The sequence below is a fragment of the Penicillium paradoxum genome (genome assembly GCF_028828445.1).
Source record: "Penicillium paradoxum strain IBT 22861 chromosome Unknown utg000005l_segment0_segment0, whole genome shotgun sequence".
Classification (NCBI taxonomy): Eukaryota; Fungi; Ascomycota; class Eurotiomycetes; order Eurotiales; family Aspergillaceae; genus Penicillium; species Penicillium paradoxum.
The window spans coordinates 50,144-68,912 of record NW_026643183.1 but is presented as its reverse complement, the minus strand read 5'-3'; the positions used below and the strand labels follow the sequence as shown (position 1 = coordinate 68,912).

The window sequence follows — 18,769 nt, the reverse complement described above, 5'->3', positions numbered from 1 at the left end:
GTTGCTGATCCTATACAAAAAGGGCTGATTTGATCGAGGTTTCAGGGTAGAAATAGGGGTTTTTAGTGCAGAAATGAGGCTATTCCTAGTTACTAATCCCGTACAAAAAGGGCTAATTTAATCGAGTTTTTAGGGTAGAGATAAAGCTGTTCCTAGTTACTAATCCCGTACAAAAAGGGCTGATTTAATCGAGTTTTTAGGGTAGAAACAGGGGTTTTCAGTGTAGAAATAAGGCTATTCCTAGTTACTAATCCTATATAAAAAGGGCTAATTTAATCGAGTTTTTAGGGCAGAAATAGGGATATATAGAGTTTTTATAGGGTGGTTATATAACTCTAAAATAGGTGTTAATTTTTAAAAAATAGTGCCAATCGACGATTTAGCCGCTAGTTTAATACGGAGTTTTACACTAAAAATATTATATTTTTACTATACGGTATAGAAATAAGATGCTATTTAATATAATATATATAAGACTAAGATCTAATCACCCCCTCCTAGATATTACCTAGCTAATAGCGATCTTATTATCTAATAACTCTATAGTCTCCCCTTATATAGTCTAATCCTCGTACCTCTATGCTAGCTACCTCGTCTTTCCTAACCGCCGGATTATCGTAGTTTCCTTAGTACGTATAGACTTAAATCGTAATAGCTCTCGGTAAGTTAACCGCTTAAAGGCTTAAGATACCTAGGATAATAGAAGCTAGGGCTAAGAGCTCGTAGATAGTCGACTATAGGGGCGTATAATATAGGGGTTTTATACTATCCGCTCTAGAGAGTATATATATACCCCCTAGGTCCCGGCTAGTAAAGCCTCTACTAGTTAAATCTACTACTAAGGGTAGAAATTAGCCTAGGAGAGACTCTTACTACTCTCTTAGGCCTAGTTAATATAGTAAATATATAGTATTCTTTTTATTAATATTAACTACTAAGAGTATATTAATAGAATAGGCTTTTTATTAGTACTATATAGTAGATAGTAATTAAAAATATACTATACCTTTATAATAGCGTCTTTTAAGACTACTATTTTAATAAGTATAAAGAGAAAGAGGCTACTAATAAGTCTTTAACCTTACTACTTAGTAAGTTCTTAGGAGATCTCTATAGCCTATTACTTAATCGTAGATTTAAATATTTTAGTAAAAGCTAGTAGATCCTTAGTTAAGGCGTTAAAGTCGATCTTTAGATAGTAATACGTAGACTTAATACGAGATATAGAGATCTAATTAAAGTATAGGAAATACTTAGTATAATACCGTAAGAAAGCCCTACTATACCCTCGAATCTATTTAATATCTATATACTATAGTAGTTCGGGAAAGTAAGTATATTTATCCTAGAACCGGAGCTACTAACCCTCTATTCTAGTTTTACTATTAGTATCCTAGGTATAGATAATACTATACTAGTTATCCTTTATCTCTATCTACTATATATTAATCTTAATATATACTATATCGTTAGTAAGGCGGGTTTCGGAAGGCTAACAGAGGATATAATAATAAATATAAGGCCTAGTATAACTCTCTATATTATAGGTAATATATTAGATATAAAGTATAGTATCTATATTTAGGAAAGTCTATTAATTATTAGCTTTTTTTCTAGGAAATAGGATATATAGGAACTATATATAGTTAATTATATTTTATAAAACTTATTCTTTATCTATAAGGATAGTCTATAAATTAATAAGTTTAGTACTAGTAAGTTTAGTATTAGTAAGCTAAGTACTAATAAGCTAGGTACTAGTAAGCTAGGTACTAATAAGCTAGGTACTAGTAAACTAGGTACTAGTAAGCTAGGTATTAGTAAGCTTAGTAGTATTTACTATACTACTTTAAGAGCGATTAATCTAATTAGTAGTAATTAGATCTTATAAGACTAATAGTCTATTAGTATTAGTATAAATTAGTCTTAGGAGCTTAGTACTAGTTTAAAAGGATAAATAAATATCCTTTAGCTAACTAAGCACTAAGCGGTATAAAATCTCTTTTTCACTACTAAAGAATACCTATATAGCGTAAAAAGTCCTATTAATAGTAGATATACTAATAATATTTAGGAGGGGTATCTTTTATTTATTAATCTTATATATATAGTCTATCTATAGGATATATAGATAGGTATATAGAAGAGTAATACTAATTTTATAGATAATAAAAAAGATATTTAGCGAGTTATTAACTATATATACTTAGTAGCGGATATACTAATTTCTATTATAGGGGAGATCCTTAAGGAGAGCTTAGATAGGCGTACGACTCTTAAGATATCGTAGCTATATTCCTACTTATAGGTTCTTAATATCCCTACTCCGTATATATAATATAGTATTACTATCCTCCGCTATTTAACGTAAAGCGCCGACGATATACTAAGTTAGTACCTCTTACTAGACTTAGCTAGTTATAGAAGGGAGTATCCGCTAGATTTCCGTATATTAGTATATCTTTAGCGTAGATAGGTCGGTAGGGGGATATTAATACTAAGAGTCCTTAATCACAAGCTCCTATAAACCTCTAAGAAGTAGTCGACGGCGGAGAGTACTATAGAATATATACCTAAGTACTTTAATATATCGCTTCCGCTACCGATTAGTAGGGGTAAGATTATCTCTATATTTACGACTAATACTATAGTAGAAATATACTACTTTTATATTAGATCTTAACCTTATAACTTCGAATCTTTTTAGTTTAGCCCACTTATTAAGTATACTTATTCCTTAGAGAGGGCACTCGAAAGACTAGAAAGGGGGTATAGTTTAGTAGCGAGGGTACAAAGATACATCGGTATACTCTATACTAGTAATAGTATATAAAGATATAAAGATATAAAGATATAAGGATATCGAGATAAGATACGGAGTATAGAGCACGAAGTAGGGCTAAATCGTCGATTAGCACCATTTTTAAAAATCAACACCTATTTTAGAGTTATATAACCACCCTATAAAAACTCTATATATCCCTATTTCTGCCCTAAAAACTCGATTAAATCAGCCCTTTTTATATAGGATCAGTAACTAGGAATAGCCTTATTTCTGCACTAAAAACCCCTATTTCTACCCTAAAAACTCGATCAAATCAGCCCTTTTTATATGGGATTAGTAACTAGGAATAGCCTCATTTCTACACTAAAAACCCCCATTTCTACCCTGAAAACTCGATTAAATTAGCCCTTTTTGTACGGGATCAGTAACTAGGAATAGCCTCATCTCTACCCTGAAAGCTCGATCAAATCAGCCCTTTTTGTATGGGATTAGTAACTAGAAATAGCCTCATTTCTGTACTGAAAACCCCCATTTCTGCCCTAAAAACTCGATCAAATCAGCCCTTTTTGTATGGGATCAGCAACTAGGAATAGCTTCATTTTTTACAACAGCGATATCATGATATGGTATGAAATATAATGTGGCTAGGGGGCGTCGATATCGTATATAGGGCGCAGAGAGTACTACGCGGATACAGTGTAAAATACAAAATCAGAGGGAAATCAGTTGCCAAGAGGCACCTTACCTAAAAGGGTTTAAACAGGTGTGCAAATAGCGAAAAGGTGGATTTTGGGGGTGTGCAAATAGTATCTCTCTTTAGTCAATTCAGTCAATTTGGTTAATTTAGACACCTATAGTCAATTTATATAGGGGGTAATCTGAATACCTAGAAATACTAGAAAAATCTACATTACTTATATATCCGCTAAGCATTAATCGTGCCAGGCGCCCAACCCACGGGAGTAGTGTTGGGCGCCTGGCACGATTAGTATGTTTATATTATCTAAAGCCCATTAGGCCCCCATAAAAGCCCAGTAGGCTTCTACCCTAGGCCCATAGCCACCGATAGGCCCAGAGACCGGGCCCAAAGCCCAGCCCATTTACGGGTTAGGGCGGGTTAGGCTTTGGGCTTTGCGGGCTGGTGCGGAGGTCTAGCTAGACATGACCCAGATGTCAGTCCCCCAGGTTTTTAGCTTTTCGCCGAGATGGATACCTCGGACCCTCGGTTCGCATCGCGTTCAAATGGATGTCCCATGTGGTGGGAATGCTAGAAATCCGTGGAGTCCCACGTCATCGTTGAAGTCTGCGAGACCATCCATGTGTTTTTCGCCAAGCACCGCCAAAGGGTAGCCAAGTTGAGACCTTGTATCCTATTCCGACATTCTAATTCCAATTCCATTCTAATTTATTGCATTTTATTGCATTTTATTGCATTTTATTGCATTTTATTGCATTTTATTGCATTTTATTGCATTTTATTGCATTTTATTGCATTTTATTGCATCTGATTGCATTATGAACATGGGTTTATGAACAACATCACATCTATATGTGTGTGCTTTCTTTGTCGAGTCTGTATACATAACCCCTAAATCTAGCCTCCGTCATGATACTCCTCTTCCATGCATACGCCTAGGTGGGGTCTTCCGTGTTCACATCTTCGTCGGTCATTTCGTATATTCCTAAGGATTTCAAGGTCACTCTGATTCAATAAGTCGATTAGGTCAACTGGGTTAGTAACGGATACGGACCTAATTTCCCTCATGCCTATCTAATAAATACACTTCGTTGACGTATACCGCATATAAGGTCGCCCGTACCAGTGACACTGTCTTATTGCACTGCAGAGATATCTATGCCCACATTGAGATACCTTTAGGATCTTTCTCACGTCATAGTGATCGCCTCTTGCCTCATGGTGAAAACAATTGTAGAAGATATTCCCTCGGCATACCGGACCGACATCCCGTAAGAAGAATGACCTCTATCCATTGCCTCTATTGTTGCTGGAGATCAAATCCTCTTGACTATCGTTGGCGTCTCCTCTCCTCGTTGGAACAACATTTTCAACCCACCCATCTTCAATGGAGCAGCACACATTGCGACGCCATGGTCTCGGTCTCCGTGGAGTTGACGTCCGGCGTGTCTCACCGGGATACGTTTTATATGCACCTTTAACATCGAAGACAGCTCATCTAGTCTCTACGACAGGTAAAGAGGTACATCGATGGAATCTTCCGTATCGTGCAGGAAGACACGCCCGAATCCTTCCCGGCGGCAACCTCGCCTTCAACGGCGCCCACCCGGAAGCTCCCAGCCTATTCCCGCTATGGGCAAAGTATCATGGCGGCATGATGTTGCAAGTCAGCCCAGACGGAACAATCATGCGTCAATACTCTGATCCATTGGCCCACCATGACCAAAACCACCTGGATGACGACACGATCCTATACACGACGCTAGAACCGCTCAGCACAGAGGAAGCATCACGCGTGCAGGGCGGGATTCCAGGTAGCGAGGCCCCAAATGGTATCATCTACGGTGACTGCATCAAGCTCGTGCAGCCATGGTCAACCAACAGTGTCTCCTCCTCGGCGGACTTCAGTGGCAATGGTCAATCTGGCGCCAAGCTCCTGTGGTCGTGGCGCGCAATAGACCATCTGGATCCAAAGCTCTTTGCTAATTATCTGAACTATTCACGGCAACACTGGCCGCTTATCAACAGTGTTGCGCTCAACTCAGAGGGAAACATCATCGCGTCGTCGCGCAATGCATCGACTGTGTTCATTATCAGTCGTGATACGGGGGCGGTGCTGTGGTATGTGTCTGCTCCGATAGTGAGCCAGCAGCACTGTGTCGAGGAGCTTAATTCCGCTGGGGATATATTGGTTTTTGATGATGGTACTTTCAGACCAGGGCATTCTGTGCCGTTTTCACGGGCAATTGTCATTTCGCGGGAAAAGGTTGTCAAGTGGGAGTATAAAGATCGATCGACGGGGGGTTGGGATTTTTTACCCCGATCATGGGGTCTGCGCAGAAGTTGGGGAATGGGAATATGTTGGTTTGTGAGGCTCTGACTGGGCGGATTGTGGAAGTTACCGAGGGAGGTGAGGTAGTTTGGGAGTATGTTGTACCGCAATTGGGAGAATTCAAGGGAGTCATGCCTGCGGAGGAGTTGGAGGAGTTGAAGAAGGCTGAGTCTAGTCACCCAAGTAATGCGGTTTTTCGGGCTTATAAGTACCGTCCTGAGGAGGTGCCTTGGATTAGGGAATAGGCGGAATGGCTCATTAAAGAGAAATACTATGGGCACACCTTTAGTAATTAATTCTGTCGTGGACACTATTACCAAAGTCACTATATCAGTAGGTCTGGTTTCCGCCTAGTATGATAATCAATAGTCATATGATGAAATACCTATTACCGCCCTCCCCCCCTAAAAAAGGATCGCGTCATACCCCTGCCTCTCTATTTTATGAAGCCATTCCTAGAACCCGCACTATCGATAGTATTATTGATTCTACTTATAAATAATATCAAAAACTCTTAATTTTAGTAGTATTAAATAGTAAATTCAATTTAATATCATATATATGTTTTTGATTTAGGTTTAAATCATGATAATTTAGTTAAGAGAGATACTAGTAGACTTCCGCACGCACCGGAATTGGGTCGAATATCCCGACCCGGCACCGGACCCAACCTCCCGGCACCGGACCCAACCTGGGTCCGGTGCCAAACCCCCGACCCGGGCCCACACCGGACCCAACGTTAGGTTCACCGGATAACCTAATAAAAACCCAATTAGACCCAACTTTTGCATAATTCTCTATATAAAGTGCCTTACTCATCTAAATTAACCACTACTAGCGATCCCGACGGCCTACGGCCGTCGGATAATAGTTGCGGAGCGAAGCGACTAAGTCCGAGGTCATATAGACGAAATGTAAATCAAACTGCTCTCCTTTATATATTTCCCTCTCTTCCTCTCTTATAAGCTTAGTATTTCCTAGTCAGGGCATTTAAATTATACCCCCCTACCCGGGGGGGGGGGGGAGGGGTAGGGGGTTTCTAGGGTAGTTCCGCGCTATAGTACGCCTTACTACTTAGCCCGCCCTAGCTCTTACTCTAGGTAGATCACGTGACCCGATATACCCTAGCCCTCTCTATCCCCTACTATAGTAATAGCTAATAATTATTCTGCCGATTCTCACCGATAACATTAGAACTATGGATTTCGGACCCGCAGGTGGATGGGCCTAGTCACGTGATATACGAAGCCTATGATTTAATTGCTTCGCTTCGCTCCGCAATAATTTTTCCTTATTTTAGTTATATTAAGAAAGAATTTGATTTTTAGTAGCATAGTAAGTTAAACTTAATAAAATATCTATTACGGTATTTCTTTATTATATCATTTTACCTTAGGCTCCCTTTCTCTTAGACGGAGGAGACTCTTCCGAATACCCCACGATAACGGGATAGAACTAAGATGATCCGGTTCCGAGAAGCGGGGAAACTAAATTATAAAGGAAGACACCTATAGGGATAGGGAAGGTAAGATTTAGTCTTATAACTAATATAGAATCGAATACCCTTCGTTCTAACTATATATCCCTCTTATATTATTATTTATATAATTAATAAATACTATCTTAATAAATAGTTACTTTAATAATTCTAAATCTTCTTCTTTAACTATCTAAAGAAATAATAATAAAATAGAGTTTATAATCCTAATAGGGTAATAAAAAGATATTTTTATAAGAAAACCCTACTATTTATAAGATAAAGAAGGAAAAGACTTAATCTTTATTAGGACTCTTAGAAGTACCTATTACTATTAGTAGAGATAACTAATAACTCTTTAAAACTATCTTAAATCTTTAGCGAAATAAGGATAATTCTTTAGTAATCTTTAAAAAAGAAACCTTCTAAGTCTTTATAATAAAGGTTAAATAGCTTAAAAGAATAGCTAAAATATTTATATATTATAGCTAGATTTATAATAATTTATTAAATTTATATAATTAAGAAATCTATTTTAAAAACTTTAATTTTATAAAAGAATTCTTAATCTAAAAAAAGAAGACTAATTACTTAGATTATATCTAGAATTTAAAGAAGTAAATAAAAAATATAATACTAAAAAATAAAAGATTCTTAATACTCTATTCTATATAAATAAGAACTATTAATAACTTTAGTATAACTACTTAGATAAAATATCTTTAACTTTAAGCTAAATTATATAAGATTTATAAGTTTACTTTAAAGAATAGACTTTATTCTTAATAAAGAATTCTATAAATATATAAACTACTATTACTAATTAAATATAAAGAATAATCTAGCGAAATAATTAAGATCTTAAAGACTTTTACTATAAATTAAATCTCTTAGAAAAATATTTTTTAAAAAAAATAAGAAATAAAGAGCCTTTATCTTCTTCTTAAAACTTAATTATAGACTCTAAGCCTATATCTATAAATATAATCTAACTCTTCTAAAAACTTAAGAGGAGATAGTTTTTATTATATTAAAATTCTAGGAGCTTTAAAACTAAAAGATAAAATCTAAATAAAAAGCGACCGAATTAGGGTACGAAGATCTAGATATAAAGAAGAAAATAAAGAAATTTAAAAAATATAATAAAAACGAAAACTCCTCTAAAAAAAGAAATCTAAAAGACTTAAGATTAAAAAGGTAAGAAAACTATTAAAGTAACTATTTATTAAGGTAGTACTTATTAACTAGGTAAATAATAATATAAGAGGGATATATAGTTAGAATAAAGGGTATTCGATTCTATATTAATTATAAGACTAAATCTTATCTTCTCTATCTATATAGGTATCTTCCTTTTATAATTTAGTTTCCCTACTTCTTAGAACCGGATTATCTTAGTTCTATCCTATTATTATAGGGTATTTAGAAGAGTCTCCTCTATCTAAGAGAAAGGGGCCTAAGATAAAAATAATATAATAAAGAAATACTATAATAGAAACCCTATTAATAAAAAGATAAGAAAGAAACTTATCTATTATATCTATTAAAATAAAGATTATCTTTTAAATAAATATCTAAATAACTCCCTAATAAAGAAAATAAAAGTATAACTAGTAAAAGTAAAAGGATCCTTAATAAAATAATAGGGAAATAAAAGTAGGTTAGAGTAGATTCTCTTACTCTAATCTCTTAGATTAGAATAATAATATATTTTTATACCCTAATCTTAGTAGGAAAAATTAAAATCTATATAAATCTAGATAGTTATATAGAAGTCGATCTTATTAGTTATAAGTTTATAAAAATTTAAAAACTTTAAAAAACGAAACTTATATCTCTTATTATTAAAGTAATAAGATATAAAGAAGTAGCTATATATAGGGTATAGAATATTCTTATAACTATTATAGATAGTAAAGGAATTATTAGGATATTTATATAATCTTATATTATTATTAATAAAAATCTAAGGATTTTAGGTAGTCTAATATTATTATTAATAATAATTTTAGTCGACTAAAAAATTAATCTCTCTTTACTAAACTAAAAATAATAGTTTAATATCTTAAATTATAAAACTATAATCTTATATTAGTTTATAAAAGAATATAAGAATTATATATATATTTATATTATAATAAAAATACTTAAAGAAATATAGCTTTTATATAAAGAGGATAGGAATATAAAAGAATCTCTTAATTTATCTTTAGAATTATAAAGATTCTATAATATCTTTTCTATAAAAAATATATAAACCCTTCTCTTAAATAAGACTATAGACTATATTATTAATATATTACTAGAAGAAAATCCTTTTTATAGACTAATCTATTTCTTATCCTAAAAGGAATTTAAAGAACTTTAGGAATATATTAATAAGAATTTAGAAAATAAATAAATCTAACTATCTAAAAGTCCTATAAAAGTACTAATTTTCTTTATTCTAAAAAAAGATAGCGGATTATATCTCTATATAGATTACTAAAGACTAAATAAAATCTTAGTTAAAAACCGGTACTTATTACTACTTATCTTAGAAATTCTAGATTAATTAGCGGGAGCTAAATAGTTTAGTAAAGTTAATATTAAAGATATATATTACTAAATTTATATTAAGAAAAGAGATAAGTAGAAGACTACATTTTATATTTAATATAGGTACTATAAGTATATAGTTATACCGTTTAGATTAACTAATATCCCTACTATATTCTAAAGTTATATTTATAATATACTAAGAGATTACTTTAATATAATCTATATAATATACCTTAACGATATATTAGTGTTTTCTCTAATAAAGGAATCTTATACGAAATACCTCCGAAAAGTCCTTAGAAACCTTAAAAAGGCTAACCTATATATAAAGGCCTTAAAGTATATATTCTATTAGGAAGAGGTAGAGTTCCTAGGATTTATAGTAGGTTTAAAAGGCGTCTCTATAGACCCCTAAAGAGTAGAATCTATTAGGAACTAGATATTACCTACTAGTTAACCTATAAGAGAATCGAGTATAATAATAAGAAAACTAAAGATAGGGAAAGAAGAGAGAGAGATCTAGTAGGAGATAAGGCTTTATACCCTATCTTATATAAACTAATTAAACCTATATATCCTAAATAGGTTTAGTAATATTTAGAAGAATAAAGGAAAACTAGTAAATAATCTAGATAAAGGAAATAAGTAAATAATCTAGGAGATCGGAAGGTATAAATAAGATATATAACGTAGATCGTTATATATTCCCCACGAAAGAATATATCTAGTCCCTAGATATTTAAAGACTAGAAATAAAAGTATCGTAGTCGAAAGTACCCTTAACCTTAAGCTCTTTAATAGCGGTATCTATTTCGTCCTTATCCCTTTATAGTATACTAACGTTAATACCGGAAATATCTATTTTATTAGTATAGGTATTTAAAGAAGTTAACTAGAAATTATAACTAGCGAGCTACTATACGATCTTAAGGAATTCGGGATAGGTACGAGGTAAATTAAGCTATTAAGAAAGTCTATTACGTAGGGAAGTATTAAGACCTTTACGGAAAGTAGAGATTTTTATAACGTCGGGCTACTCTTATCCTCGAGCTTTATAAAGAACTCTTTTAAATTTAGTAATATAAGTGGTAAAGGTATCGGAATCCTACTTAATTGAAAGAAGTCGATCTTTAGCTTCTTAAGTCTTATTTAGATTATCGTAAACGCGTCGAAGTTAATTAAGAATAGTATTATAGTCGTAAATACCGGAGTCGTATACGGTTAAAAGTTAAGGAAGAACTATAGCTTAGACTTAACTCGAGAGATTAAAAAAGATATAGTAAAACTAAGCTATTAAATCTCTAATAGCGAGTCCGTTAATAGCTAACTTTATACGAATAGAGGCGTCCTACGTATTATAACGAAATAACTAACTACTAAACTTTTCTAGATCTAGAAGGGAGGCTTTTAGGTATTTTAAAGAAGAAGAGGTAGAGGGGGTAGTTTACTAGACCTCGAACTATCGAATCTACTACTAAAGGTTATCGATAATAGCTATAAACTTAGTATAAAGCTTACTATAAAGCTATTAAAGTTATTAATCTATTTTAATAAGGATCGAGAGAAGGAAGCTAGGTAAAAGCTTATACTAGACCTATACCTAGAATAATAGAAAAAAAGAAGAAAAATTAAGGAAAAAGAAGTTAAGAAAAGAAGGGAATAGTCGGTCTCCGCCTTAGCTTACTAAACTAACCCGGAGTAGCCTAGTCTCTATTCGTCCGAAGCACGATACTAAGCTATCTAAAGGAGAAATCAAAAGCGGGCTTCCACTAAGAATAAGCTTATTATACGTAAACTCTCTATACGGTATTATAAAGCGAAATAGTATCCTTCTTAATATAGGCCTTTATAAAGAGGATCTTTAGTTTTATATCACCTACTAGTCGACCTACAAGAGAATCGAGTATAAAAACGAGAAAACCAAAGATAGGGAAAGAAGAGAGAGAGAGATCTAGTAGGAGGTAAGGCTTTATACCCTATCTCATATATAAACTAATCAAACCTACACATCCTAAATAGGTTTAGTAATATTTAGAAGAATAAAGGAAAACTAGCAAACAATCTAGATAAAGGAAATAAGTAAACAAGCTAGGAGATCGGAAGGTGCAAATAAGACATATGATGTGGATCGTCATACCGTATACGGCTCTAATCTCGTTAGGAGCGACCCCGATTATAGTAGAGCTATATAGTCTTCTTAATACCTTTCTTAGTACGCTTAGACTATAGGACGGATACTATATAGCTCTAAGCGCGATAGAGGCTATTAATCTTAGTAATTATAGCCTCTAGTATATAGTACTCGCGATTAAGGGGAGGTAGGCTTATAGAGGGACTAGTAAGGCTTAGTAGTACGGGTAGAGACTTAGGGACGCTAATCTACGACTTAGGAACGATCTTAGGCTCTTCGTCGTTAGAAAGTAGATAGTTAAGTTATAAAGAAGTTATTTTAATAGAGTTATAGTAAGATAAAATGCGATAATCCTAGGATAGAAGTAGGAATAATTTTAGTAGAGAAGAGCCTATAGGGCTTATATAGGGTAAATTTAGAAGGCGGTTAGTAATATAGTGAGGTATTAGGGAAGGCGGTGACCTAATTAGGAAGGCAGCCCTGAAAAATCAAGTACGAGGGGTGTTATTATCCGATAAGGGGTAGTATAATCCAATAAGGGGTGGTATAATCCAATGAGGGGTTTTTATATGATCACCCTAAAATAAAGCCCTATACTATTAAAGATCTAATATTATTCCTCTATATAATTAGATTTAATATAAAAGAATAGGAAGTAAAGCTTTTAGAGAAGTTCTTTTCCTAAGAAGAAATTAAGATTATAAAGAAAAAGAGAGATAAAAAGCTTAAGGTTATTAAGATTAAACTAATTAATAATATAAAAAAGTAAGAGAATAGTATCTTAGAGGATAATACCCTTTTAATTAATATTAATATTAATTCTAGGCCTAATTTATTAGTACTTACTAAAATAACCTAGATATAAAGCTTAAGAAGAAAATAGAAAACTTAAGAGGATAATAATTATATATATTTAAATTAGATATTAATTATTAATATACTATTTATCTATTAGTATTATAATATTAATAATCTTAGACCTATTAAAAAATAATTCTATATAAAAATAACTCTATCTATTAGGGATTATAAAGTAAATACTTAAATATATAAAGAAAATCTATATAAGTTATAAATCCTATAATTTAAGGTATTTATATTATTTATAATCTAACTTAGGGCCATAATAACCTAGCTAGGTTAAAGGCCATAACCCGGATCTAACCCTAGTACGAAGGTATGGCCCTAAAACCCAACCTAAGTTAGGTTAGGTCTGGGTTAGGTTGGGATTTTCTGGGTTCTACAGAAGTCTAGGTATGATATAGCATATAGGGTTCAGCATTAGGTTTAAATGATACTAGAAGTAGGATCTCTTATAAAAGTATAGAATTGTCTAAAGATCTAAATAATATCGTAATTTTCCTATTATTTATGCCCCTTCATGCGCCGAGTATCGGAGTCCTCATTTGGCCCCTAAAGTGAGCTTTTCGGCGGAAAAGATAGAAGAGGTGTAGCGTTGCTGATCCTACGGATAAGAGAATCATGCCTTAGGGATGGCTCTCAACATAGTATTCAATTAAAATTCGTAGGTTCGATTTGCTAAAATCTCAAATGGGAGATACCTATATATTTGATAGGGTGCGGGTCGAATGGAAACTTTCGCGGAGGGACTATAGTTTATTCGTATCAAAAGTTAGATATCCCCAGGAGGCATGCTATCATCCTTATCGTCCTTATACGGCCAGTTTCGCCAACATAACTCCCGCTGGTCCACTTCTGCTTGCCGAACCATTTCCATACGAAATTTTTGATTGCCCTCCACCGCTCTCTCAAAGTTATCTGGCTCGGTGCCGCCTTCTAGATCTATATCGAGGTATTCTCTAACCTGGGACAATAGCTGTTCAGACTCGTTCCATTCTTGCGATTCAACCATGGCAGCCTCTCGTTCTTCATCGCTGAACACAACTGGACAAGCGGCCGAGGAGATGCTGCTCCATACCGATGGAGTAGTGATACCTACTAAGGCAGCACGTAAGTTGATTATGTCTGCGTCCCAGGGGTACCCTGTCTGGCGAAGGAGATACTGCCGCATTCCGAGATGAGGAAGTCTCAATAAATCCATGTGTTGCTCATTGTGTACGCCTGTCGCGGCTGTGTAGTAAAGGTTGGCCTCTTGCAAGCGAAAGACGGCTTTACATTGTCTCTGTTGTTCGATTCCCATCTCGTCGAAATTATCGGGAAGAGATGGAATATGCATACTTTGAGGTTGGGAAGAATCGTGCTCACAGAATGCGGGATAACCCACTTGCATGAAGCGAGGGAATATCACAGCATCCTGCCAATCGATGATACTGATGATTTTGGTTGATCCGGGGGCTAACAAAATGTTGCTCAGACTCAAATCGGGATGTCTCAGCGTCGGAACGCTATAAGAACCCGGACGGATGATATGAGGCGCTAATTGTAGAAATCGCGAAAGTAACGAGGTGTGCTCAGAGGGAAGAATGTCATGGTTAGTCGGTAAAAGAAAAGTTTGGCGAGGCTGAGCTTTGGCGTGGTGCTGAATGACAGCCATCTCTCGGCGAGCCGCAGACGTAACACAGTCCTGGGGTGAAAGCCCTGACAATAATCAGTCCGGGTCATGGGGATTACTTTTCTAAAATCCAAGAACAGAGGGGGAACGGGGGAAGGGAGGAACGTACAGGGTCCACGGTCAATTTCGGGTTTCCTTCGTTCACCATGCCAAAATTGCCGAGCAGACACAGGGCCGACACAGAAATCCTCCACGATTGGTATCTGGGTTTCCAAGTCAAGATCCCTCTTGTGATATAAGCTTCCATACGCAGGAAAATGGAAATCAAAAATCTTCCTCTCTATATCTGCAATTTGTGTCATGATATCTTTCGTCTCGTCGGTAGTGAGAGATAACCATCGTGAAGAAAGACTCTCTCCCTTCACTCGCTCCATCAGAATGTACTCCGCTCCGATGGGATTGTCCGATGATGCTGAATAAGCTAAGACCTCCGGTACCGGAATTTTGAGGATGGATCGCAGAAAGTTCATAGTAGCCACCTCACTGGCGGTTGTATAATGAGGAGGCCCAGCAAGGGGAGTCGGAATTCGCGCGATCACTTCACGGCCATTCTTTGCTCGCAAAAGAAACACTTTGTTAAAGCCTCCCTCTGCAAACTTAATAATATCAGGGCAATATTCTTGTTGTACTGCTTCGCCGGCGATCCGTTGGAGCTCTGTTGGTCGAAACTTGACGTATCGTTCGTTCAAACGGTCGGTCTCGTTGAATCTAGCTGGAGTTTAGTGGTCACGATTAAAGTAATACTAGGCTTTACCTACATCCATCGTCGTGATGTGTTTTGAAAGAATTCCTCATGGAATGTTGGTGGACTGGTGGATAGGTGATTGCGGGAGGAAGCAGACATGGCAGGCCGCCTGGAACAGACCAACGGTTTCCGCAGACAGGGAGCGGATGATATACTTCGAGTAATAGCGAGTCTCTGGAAGGAATTCACCATTGTTCAAAAACAAAAGTAGCAAAAAAACATTCAGTCATGGAGATGTTGCCTGATGGAGGTTCACTTTATCAGTTGACGCCGTGGACGCTTGCTAGGAATTGAGGTAAGGTCCATAGCCGCTAACTACTTTCACGTGATGTCTGATACTGGTCTGTGACCTGTTGGAGGAAATCACGGGCCTCCACTTCCTTGGCACCCTCTCCTGTCCAACCAGAGCGTGCGTCTCGACCGGACGGAAGGGCTTCAGCCTGACTGGCTGGTCACGAATTGGTTATTTTTCTCTCTCCACAGGACGCTCAAATACGATTTTGATAGAAAAAAGGTCTTACTGATGAAGACGGAAACGAAACTTGATGATAAACTTGATATTCTTGATAACTTCTCGATGATGGTAAAGACAGCAGTGGGGTTACTCCTCTGAATAAAAATAATGCCTTCCCCTGGTGGTGAGTAATTTTTCCCTTTGCATCGTGACCAGCTCCTCACTGTCCGAAATACTACAGAGTAAGGGAGTATCATAATAAATACGACAGGCTTTGAATAGAATATGCCCAGCGGGAAATATTCAAAAAGAGTGTAGGTAGTCAATAGTGTGCCGGTAGTCGTTCTCTTTTGGCTAAACCAAGGTGTAATCCATATGTATTCTTCTAGATAACAAAAGGTCTAGCTTACAAAAGACACTTCAATTGAGGCGACATTGCATAGGTGGAAAAAATCAAAACAGGAAGGAAAGAGAGAGGCGCCGAGTAAATGGTACCATAATACCTAGGTACCATTCATATTCGAATCGCGTGGTCAGATTGCACATCGTGAGCAGGCCCACAAAAGTTGACTGTTGAGACCTGAACAAGATAGGTAGCTTAGAGGTTGTTTGCTGCCGTTCTCAGGATTTCCTCGAACTCCTCCTTGGTGGCGTCTTCTGGGACCTCAAGTGTCTGAATCACTGCGTGCGATCCGTTCTTTCTAATCCAGTCCTTGATTGACTTTGACTCAGCTTGCGCAGCTGCTTGCCAGTTGATAACATTGCTGGTTCGGGTAGTGCCTGGTTTCGCATTGGGTCTACTGTCGGGCACTTGACGGGTGTGGTCGCCAAGGTCGAAATGGAACCCAATATTTTTCAAGTCCCGTTGAGAAGTCGGGAATATAGTCTTGCCAGCCCCAACGGTCGGTCTGGTAAACTTTTGGAAAGCAACATCGATTTTTTGTGGATTCAAGATGGCATCGACCGCCTTCTTTCCAGAGTTTTTTAGCCCGGACATGGCTCGTAGACTAGGTTGGTTAGCCCTGCTTGCTTAATTGAATGGAAAGAATCTCTCTCCCACAATGAGACTCGCCTTAGCCAAAAGGTGATATATAATAAGGTAAGGGAATTTCGGGGCACTTCAAGGACTGACCGCTAGAAACATGCTGAATCCTTAACCCAGGAGGGTGAACGAGCTCTATTTTATATCTCTTTCGGTATCTATATCCTAATACCAGTATGATTGGAAAATAAGGGGAAAAAATTCACTTGAATATGCATGATCTGATCACAAGAGCGCCTAGTTTCCAGTGGTTGATAGGTCGCTATTTCTCAATGCATGGTATAGATGTAACATAGAGTTTCATATAGCGCGCGGCTAACAGTAATAAGTGGATTATTTCGAGATTTACTATGAGACCGACTACGAGCACACTGTTTTTACTACCGGCACACTATTGACTAACCCGTTTTGGGATATTTCCCGCTGGCCATAATTTATTCATAGGCTGTCGTATTTAATATGGTACTCCCCTAGTATTTTGGACAGTACCCGAATCTTATCTGGGCACCCTATCGCGAATGTAGAATCTTGCACGCTATCTATACTATCATGCAAAAATGAAGCTATTCCCAGATGTTGATTTCATCGAGTTTTTTTCTACTAAAAAGGGTTTGGTGCAAAAATGAGGCTATTCCTAGATACTAATTTCGCCGAGTTCTAGTACAAAAATAAGGCTATTCCTAGATATTGATTTGATCGAGTTTTTTTCTACCGAAAAAGGGGGTTTAGTGATATAGGGTTTGACTAGTCATATAATCACAAAATAGCCTCTGTTTTGGGAGATATGCTTAATCGATAGATCTTAGCCTACCGCGCTCCTAACCTCTAGTGCTCCTATCTATACCTTATTTTTATACCTTTCTACTTCTTTATAGCTATAGACCCCCTCCGAAATCGTCTAAATTAAGCCCCTCGAGCCCCCGAGCTAGAGCTATCTCTTACCGATACTATACCCCCATTTGACCCTACTACACCCGGAACTACTAAAGAGCTAGTAATAGATTTTATAAATAATTAGGCTATACCACTTAGCTTCGTCCTCTCTACTAAGACCTCGAATCCTCGTATAGTTTATTTCTAGTGTTAAGGTAACTATTTATCAAGGCAGTACTTATTGACTAGGTGAATAATGATACGAGAGGGATACGTAGTTAGAACGAAGGGTATTCGATTCTATATTGGTTATAAGACTGAATCTTGCCTTCCCTATCTGTATAGGTGTCTTCCTTTTATGATTTAGTTTCCCCGCTTCTCGGGACCGGATTATCTTAGTTCTATCCCGTTATCGTGGGGTATTCGGAGGGGTCTCCTCCGTCTAAGAGAAAGGGAGCCTAAGGTAAAAATAGTATAATAAAGAAATACCGTAATAACTATCCCCTCTTCTCTATAAAACCTATCCTAGGGTTTTAGGTTAAATAAAGGGAAGTATAAGTTATAAGGTAAGAAGGGTTTCTATTAAGTTTATCTTTTTCTCTATCTTCCGGAGTCTTATTAGTATAGCTATAGTAGTAGCTAACGGGCGGGATACTAGCGATCTAGTACTAGAACTAGGATTAGTCTAGTACCTAGGCTACTTACGTTCTAACTTAAAGTCCTTTAATATTATTAAGAGAGAGGTTTTCTCTATTTTTTATTAGTATAATATAATCGTATCTATTCTTTATAAATAATATTATATAGATAAGAAGACTTATAATATAGTATATTTTTAGATCTTTATTATAATAGATCTATATTTATTCTATATAAGTATCTATTAGTATAATAAGAGATATTTAGGATTTTTCTACTATCTTAAAATTTTTAAAAGTTCTTCTAAATAATAAAATAGAGTTATTAAAGTAGATCTATATAGAAGTTACTAAAAGTTTATATAATTTAGTATAGATATTTAATATAGTAATTATTAGTTACTATTTATATTAGAATTTAATAGATATAAAGAAAATATAAGCTATAAATATTTTATAACTATTTTATTAATAATTCGCTTTCTAATAATAATCTAGCTATTTTAGATAAGTTATAATAA

The 18,769-nt window shown here is 35.7% G+C and overlaps 3 protein-coding genes across 3 annotated transcripts; 1 reads left to right on the top strand and 2 right to left on the bottom strand.

Annotated features, from left to right (window-relative positions):
- Positions 1–4,869: 4,869 nt before the first annotated feature.
- N7457_005068 (uncharacterized protein) lies at positions 4,870–6,059 on the top strand (the record flags this gene model as incomplete). Its single annotated transcript, XM_057176113.1, has 2 exons — positions 4,870–5,686; positions 5,881–6,059. The coding sequence occupies 2 exons, from the start codon at positions 4,870–4,872 to the stop codon at positions 6,057–6,059; spliced, it is 996 nt and encodes a 331-aa protein (XP_057030415.1).
- Positions 6,060–13,596: 7,537 nt separating this feature from the next.
- On the bottom strand, positions 13,597–15,340 carry N7457_005067 (Mitochondria protein Fmp29; the record flags this gene model as incomplete). Its single annotated transcript, XM_057176112.1, has 3 exons — positions 13,597–14,522; positions 14,606–15,204; positions 15,255–15,340. 3 exons carry the CDS (start codon positions 15,338–15,340, stop codon positions 13,597–13,599), a joined length of 1,611 nt encoding a protein of 536 aa, XP_057030414.1.
- Positions 15,341–16,293: 953 nt separating this feature from the next.
- Positions 16,294–16,692, bottom strand: N7457_005066 (uncharacterized protein; the record flags this gene model as incomplete). Its single annotated transcript, XM_057176111.1, has 1 exon — positions 16,294–16,692. One exon carries the CDS (start codon positions 16,690–16,692, stop codon positions 16,294–16,296), a length of 399 nt encoding a protein of 132 aa, XP_057030413.1.
- Between the last annotated feature and the right edge of the window lie 2,077 nt (positions 16,693–18,769).